The following is a 7,205-nucleotide window of genomic DNA, read 5'->3' as shown; positions in this document are numbered from 1 at the left end:
TCAAGGTGAAACAAATAGATTAGGGCGCCAAACGCCCCCCCCCCCCTCTCCAGTCTGTTATGGGTTAATACATTAATTGAAAAAGGAATAACAAACCCAGTCCTAATCTAAGTACAGAGTATAATTAATCATACATTGTGTCTATTCTATAGAACTTAAAACATCTAGAATATGGAATTATTGAATACACTTCTAAGGGTTTTCATATATTACAGTGGTTCCCATTAACAGAAAAAAAGACCCATTTTATTAAATTAGCGATTAGTAAGTAAGTATGTTACCATTAATTTATAAAAAAAACCTACAAAATTAAGTGTTTAAGGAGAAAATATATGAAAACCTCCAAAAATAGAGGTTGTGGGAATAGTTCCCCCCAATACTAAAAAAAAAATTGTCTGGAAAAACGATTGACCTTGTAAGTTGTGAAAACATCAAATACACATTATTACACAAGTATTACAATAATATTCTCCTCCTCTTCCATTTTTTTCTGGTTATCAAGGTAGTTTTATTACGGAATAAATTCTGTTAGATTTTTATAGCTCCTAAACAGAACAAACAATGAATAAATTTTTCCTTATCTCGTTTCAAGAAATAGTTTAGTTTTATGATAATTTAGGAGTTAAACTTTTTATTCACCCTTCAGTTTTAAACAGACCATATTGAAGTGTACATAAGCTGTACAATGTTCCTACACGGCTAACTTGAGAGTAAGAGGTGATTAGGATTTCTTGTAAATTATTTTGATTATAATTAATTTTTATCATGAATTTATTAACAGTTAACTATTCATCCTTTATAAACTTTTTCTAAAATTATTCTTTTTTCCAAAATTTGTCAAAGTAAAAATAAATACGTTGTCTACATATTTTAGTTTTTAGACTTTTTTCACCACCTGGCACCCAAACCATTAATGTATATACTTTTGTTTTAATAAGCTGGGCTTATAAGGATATGGAATGGGGTCATGCATCACACTCCCCTATCTCACATCTAAGTGCAATATAAATGGTGGGTAACCATGCTTTGTGGGTAACCCTGTATAAATAAAAACTGCGTAGACATTTTAAGAACTGCCTGTGTCACGTTAAATAAGGCCCGGACAGTCAGCCTATAATTATTTCTGAGAATTAATATGTATTTTATTTATTACGGAATTGTTTCGTATTACGTAATTTCGCGTAATTACGCCTTAATTACGAAAAACTAGACTTTCTTTCGTAAACGTAATAAACACGTAATTACGCGTAATGCCCCTGCATAAGTGAAAGAAAGTGTTACGCGTAATTACGCGTAATAACGCGTAACGTAATTACGACTAGAAACCCTATCAGGATATAACGTTACACCGGTAAGAAGAATTGGCACACTATTCACTGCGAACTAGACAGACAGAATTGGAGAATGTTATTGTTATGTAACACCATTTACAGGAACGCCCAACTCAGATATTCACAAATTGTGTACTGTCTGTGGGAGGAATGTAAACAAACCTGCAGTGCCCCCACAGAAGTTCGAGAGAAAGGAAAAAATGCAAATAGTTCTATAGTACAACAAATAAGCTAGGGAAAGATCAGAAGACGGTGTTTAAAACATCAAAATACATAAAAAATGTATTTAATTTTTGTAAATTTCTTGCAATTTTAAGCATAAAGAATGACAAAAATTGCTATTTTGTTAAAAACAACTGTTTGATTTTGTTTTTAACTGTCCTGATTGTTAATTACCACCCCTCTGATGGAGTAATTAGTGTCCCAAGTGTTAATTAACATCCCTCCAATGGATTAATTAGTGTCCTGAATTTTAATAACCATCCCTTCAATGGAGTAATTAGTGTGCCAAGAGTTAATTAACATCCCTCCAATGAAGTGATTAGTGTCCTACATGCTAATTACCATTTCTGTGAAGGATTAATTAGTGTCCTGAGTGTTAATTAACATCCCTCTAATTAAGAAAATAGTGCCACAAGTGTATTTGGAGTAATTAGTGTACTGAGTGTAAATTACTATCCCTTTTTTGTGGTTATAAGAATTCAATAAAAAATGTGTATTCCATTGGAAATAAATTCCCTCTGATGGCCTTCCCTCCAGCGTAGGGGACCGAATATGCTGCTGCAAACTTCAATCTCTCTTTTTCTTTTAATCTGATATATGTACTAAACTTTAATACTAGAAGGAAAAATTTCAAAAGCTAGTAATATTCATCATATTGTAAACGTTTTAATAATAATTAGGTGTGGATAGTATCCAAAACAGCGAAAGCTAATCTCTACCTAATTACACATACATATAGTAGACAATATAAAAATAGTAGCAGATTTTTTGCCTGTAACATTTTAACTTGTATGTGTATTTTAAGCAATAAATTACATCTTATCTTATCTCTTATCAGAATTTTTTATAAACTTCAAATTGTTTTTAAACTTATCAATTATTATTCTATTAAGGGTAAGTAACCAAGGAGGTTCACCAACGAAGACAGAAAGATGTTAAGTTTCTTACTAGGGGGAGGAGAGATAAAAGAGTTCACACCTACTGAAGCTGCAGAATGGTTTGCAGAGAAATATCTTCCAGATCTTAGAAAAGTAAGCGTCAAGTTCCCGGAAGAAAAGACAGATTATGGTCTTGAAATACAATCTCCAGTTGGAATGAGTACAGATGAATGGGAAAAGAAGACCGAAACAATGAATACAGAAGAAAAGGGAAAGTTTGAAACTTTTAAGACTCATTATGATGGTGCTGAAGCTGAGTACAAAGTCTGGAAGTACTTAGAAAGGATTCCAGAATCAACAAGAACAGCGGTCTTCCATAACTATAATGTCAATATGTTCCAAAGATTCACAGGTCAAGCAGAAGGAAATCAAGAATTTGATTTTTTTCTTGTATTCGGGGATATTAGGAAGATTGTTCACATAGAAGTCAAGGCTGCCTATAAGAGAGCCCCGGGTTGGGTTGATCAGCTAAAGAGAGGCGAGGAGTTCTACAAAGAAGTTCTAGCTGCTGCTGGTATAGATGGCAAGGACTGGGAGTTTATACCTATTGGAGCTTTTCCTAATGCTGATAAACAGAAGAAGGTATATATTTACTAGGATTATGCTATATTGATGGTTGACACTTGTGGATATAGATTTTATGTATTTTTACTCATATATTGACAAACTTATGCATAAGTCAAAATATAAATATATTTAGTAGTTTGGTAACCCAGCTTTGCCTGGAGTATCCCAAATAAAAGTCCCCCCACCTAACTTGGAAGTTTTAAATCAGACTAAGATCTTTTCCATGGTTCCACAAAGCTTTCAAGGTCAAGGAGTTAATCAAAACAAACAAACAAACAAAGACTTGAACAGAGAGAACTACTTTATATAGATTTAAGCTAATAATGTGTTTAGGTAAAGGGAGCTTCAACATTTTTACACAACAATCACAGTGGGAGGGTTATTACAAAGCAAGATATAACTACAGCTGGAAGCCTTGAAGAGCTTTTGGGTTTTAGGCAACAACAAAAATTCCCTATTGATGAATCATATCTTACACTGGTGAATCTTTTAATGGCATCTGCACACTGTTCTAAATCTGCAGCTTCTCTCTCCCTGACTCCCTCAGACCCTATGGAGGCAACAAAAGAGAAACTTATCGGACCAAATGGTCAAGATTTAGGTATTGGGGTGTCAAATGACCCAGGGCCTTCAAGTGTCACAGTTCCATTCTCTTCCTTGAAAGGAAAACCTGTTGGTTCTTTGGACAGCATACTTTTCTGGAACAAGAGTCAAGCTCAGTTCATGTTTCAAGATGTTCCAAGATGTTTGGTAAAAGGGGACTATGGGTCAGGTAAGGAGAATTATTGGCTCTAGTTCAAAAGGTAGAATTACAAAAAGTAGAACAATCAAAAGGTAAAACATACAAAAGGTAGAACAGTCAAAAAATATATTTTCAAAAGGTAAAATGTTTAAAAGGTAAAATTATCCAATTATTGAGAAGGAAAAAAATTTTCCAGCTTAGCCCAGAAATTTTTTTAATCCAACCTAACCCAAAAGAAGGTTATAGACAGCACTTTAAAGTTAAGAGACCACAAGCTCGGACCCCAATCCCATCCTAGCTGCAGCTCTGGGCCTAGAAATTGTCTTATCCTAACCTTACCAAACATAATGCAACATTAAAATTGGAAAATTCTAAATTTTGAATGTTCTACCTTTCGATCATTGTACCTTTTATTGTTTTACCTATTGTCTATCTACCTTTTATTATTCTTTGTTTTGTACTGGAGCCGAATTATTTATACATTTTTATCAAACCTTCAAATACAAAAAACTTCATTTAAAGCACATGAAACCCTGGTCTGTATTTTTTGAGCTTTCATAACTACTGGAGAAATGAATGATTTTGTTAAAAATGAGACAATTTTACAGTTTTATATGATAAATTGAAATCTTAATAAAATTCCTAACTAATTGGTAATTTTCAAAGCAACAAAATGGCACACTACATTTTGGAAATTGCAGGACAAGGCGTATTTTGTGATTAAAGTTTGTCCAAAATATTTCTAAAATTAGGCTGCCAAATGAATGCTGTTAGCTATTTACCTAGCTATGCTAATAGCTATTTCCTTAGCTCAAAGACACCTTTTCAAGTCTTTATTATAAAAAAATTATTCCAGTCTAGAAAGAACAGCAGTGCATAGTTTCTTCTTAACACAATTATATGTATTAGCTAACTATATTTTATGAAAAATCCATCAAATATTGTTTATAGGAAAAACTCTTGCAATCTTTGCGAAGCTTAAGTCTCTGGTGGAAAATGGATGTAAGGTTGCATTCATCTCATGCTTGCTTCCAAGGAGTATGGATAAAGATGATTATGGAAAATGGATGAATGTAACTCCTGTTGAAAAAATGGGTAAATGGCATTCATTACTTGTTGGTTCTCCTAGTGATGGTCTCACTCCAATATATGAGATTCTCATGAGAAGAAATATAGACGCATTGGGTAAAAACTGCAAGTTTTACAGTGCCCAAGAAATCTGTAAGGAAATGGGGGTTGAACGATTTGATGATACAGAAAAGAGTTTTTATTCTGTGCTTGATGGGTTTATTCAGAATCTGCCTAAAAAGTTTACAACAGTTATTTTGGATGAGTTTGGAGACAATTTGATAAGAGATAGTCCGGATTGGGATTTGGTAAAGGGCTATACAGATCCATTCTTGAAAGTAACTGATTCCTTAGCAAGGGCTAGCATTAGCAATTTGATAATAGCTCTTTATCCTGACTGTAAAATTGATAATAAGAAATTAGAGAATCAGGGATACAAGGTTACTGAGTTGAAGTATATAATGAGGAACACAGCTTCCATCTATAAATATGAAAAATCTCTAACTAAATCTGAGAGAGATGGAGTATCATCAACAGTGCTTGGTCTTCACCCTGTTTATATATCTGGTAATGGAGATGAAAATTTCTACAGGAACGTAGTGAAAGCAGTTTGTGAGAGGAGCAAGAAGTTTGTCTGCCTCACTCCAGGGGGCACTAGTTTTAGTTATGATGATGCAAAGTTTAAGGCAGAACTTTTCAGGAAAGATATAAAACCATTTGAATATCAGGCAGTAGGAGATGAGATGAACCTGGAGGAATTTCTAAAATCGCAGGAAGGTTGTCTCATCACTAGTTATGAGAATGCCAGGGGAACTGAGTGTTCAACCCTACTGGTCTTTGAGAAGGTAGAATCAGACTCCAGAAAGTTACGAGGAACTACACACCTTGTAGTTGCGCAATTAGATAGTAGTAGCAATCCTCATAGCGTGACAGAACCTGAGCCTGGTCATGTTCTTATCCAAGGAATGATGAATGATCCCTCTGTCTGGTGTAGTCTAGTAGATAAGATTGAGGAGTATGAAGGGAAAAGATACATACTACTTTTTGATTGGAAAAATGGAGATATAATATTCCAGGATGAGCTGGAAAGAAGAGGTTTACCTCTTCCTGTAACTAAAACTAAAGATACAAAATCAAACTATTCTGTGGAAGATGTAAAAACACATTTACAAGACATACCAGGCGGCATAATATACAGCAGGAAGGATATTGAGGATAATTGTCTGGATTGGTTTGTGGACAGTCGTAGACCTATTATAGTCATCTGTGAGACTGGATATGGAAAGGGAGACGTTGAACGTATTTGTGAAGGAAACCCATCCCTCTTCATAAATGTTAAACTGAGCTATACTAGGAGATAAAACAAAAAAGAAATGTTAAACACTTACTGGAGAACAACTATGTACATATTTGGATTTAAAGATTAATAAACTTTAAACCTATATTTTGTATTCCATTCTTTACATTATCTTCATGTAAGTGAACTCTCTAAAATATAGAAAGAAGACATATCTGATGATTTCTAACCATGTTCTATAACTTTGAATGTACAATTCGAAAACTTTGAAGAACAATCTAAAAATGTTTTTGAACATCTAACCAGCTTAGAAATAATCTAAAAAATCTTTTTTTTCCGAAATACTTTTTTATTTGACACCTTCACATCAAAATGTTTTTCTTACAGTGCTGTTGCTAATGTTTGTATGATGAACTGATAAATAAATAAATCATATTATATTGTACACAGTTCACCACCCAACAATTGTGCTATATGGATTATAGACAGAATTTCAAGTGATAATCCTAGAGTAGAGTTTTCAATCAGAATTTCGTTTTGCAGAATTGCTCGCAATGGTTGCTTCCGCTTGTGCCATTTCACTGCACTCAAACAAGGAAGCAATTAGATATTTGCAGATTTACACAGGATTGCGAGGAATTGTGCCGAATAGCATGCAAAGAAATTGCTTTTCCATCTTAAAATCAATAACTTTAACTGTGACTTACAAATTTATGCAGCAGATACATGAATAAAATTATTTCTGTAGATTTTAAATAATCAAGGCCTGAGTGTCTGCACTTGTTTTAATAGTTTTGAAAGGAATTGAGCCTTTTCCACAAACTCTGATTTTCTAATTCCAATAACTTTGTAAACCAATGTTGTATAGCTTAGATATTTCAAACTATGAATTCTGTTAGTTCAAATAACTTAAGTTTGAAATATCAAAAGTGTACACTATCAGGTTGCACAGATATAGGGATTTGAAAATTTGAATTTGTGGCAAAGACTCATTTCCTTTGAAAGTTTCTTGTGGTAAAGCTACTAATTAAAAATTTAAT

General features: G+C 33.5%; 1 protein-coding gene across 1 annotated transcript; it reads left to right on the top strand.

Moving 5' to 3' along the window:
- Positions 1–621: 621 nt before the first annotated feature.
- LOC111706954 (uncharacterized) lies at positions 622–6,312 on the top strand. The gene is made up of 4 exons (XM_023479909.1): positions 622–717; positions 2,447–3,073; positions 3,392–3,830; positions 4,752–6,312. The coding sequence occupies exons 2-4, from the start codon at positions 2,486–2,488 to the stop codon at positions 6,227–6,229; spliced, it is 2,505 nt and encodes an 834-aa protein (XP_023335677.1). The 5' UTR covers positions 622–717; positions 2,447–2,485; the 3' UTR covers positions 6,230–6,312.
- Positions 6,313–7,205: the final 893 nt, after the last annotated feature.

This window comes from Eurytemora carolleeae, unplaced genomic scaffold, assembly GCF_000591075.1.
Source record: "Eurytemora carolleeae unplaced genomic scaffold, Eaff_2.0 scaffold753, whole genome shotgun sequence".
In the NCBI taxonomy this organism is placed as follows: domain Eukaryota; kingdom Metazoa; phylum Arthropoda; class Copepoda; order Calanoida; family Temoridae; genus Eurytemora; species Eurytemora carolleeae.
This window is presented reverse-complemented; position numbering and strand designations above follow the sequence as displayed.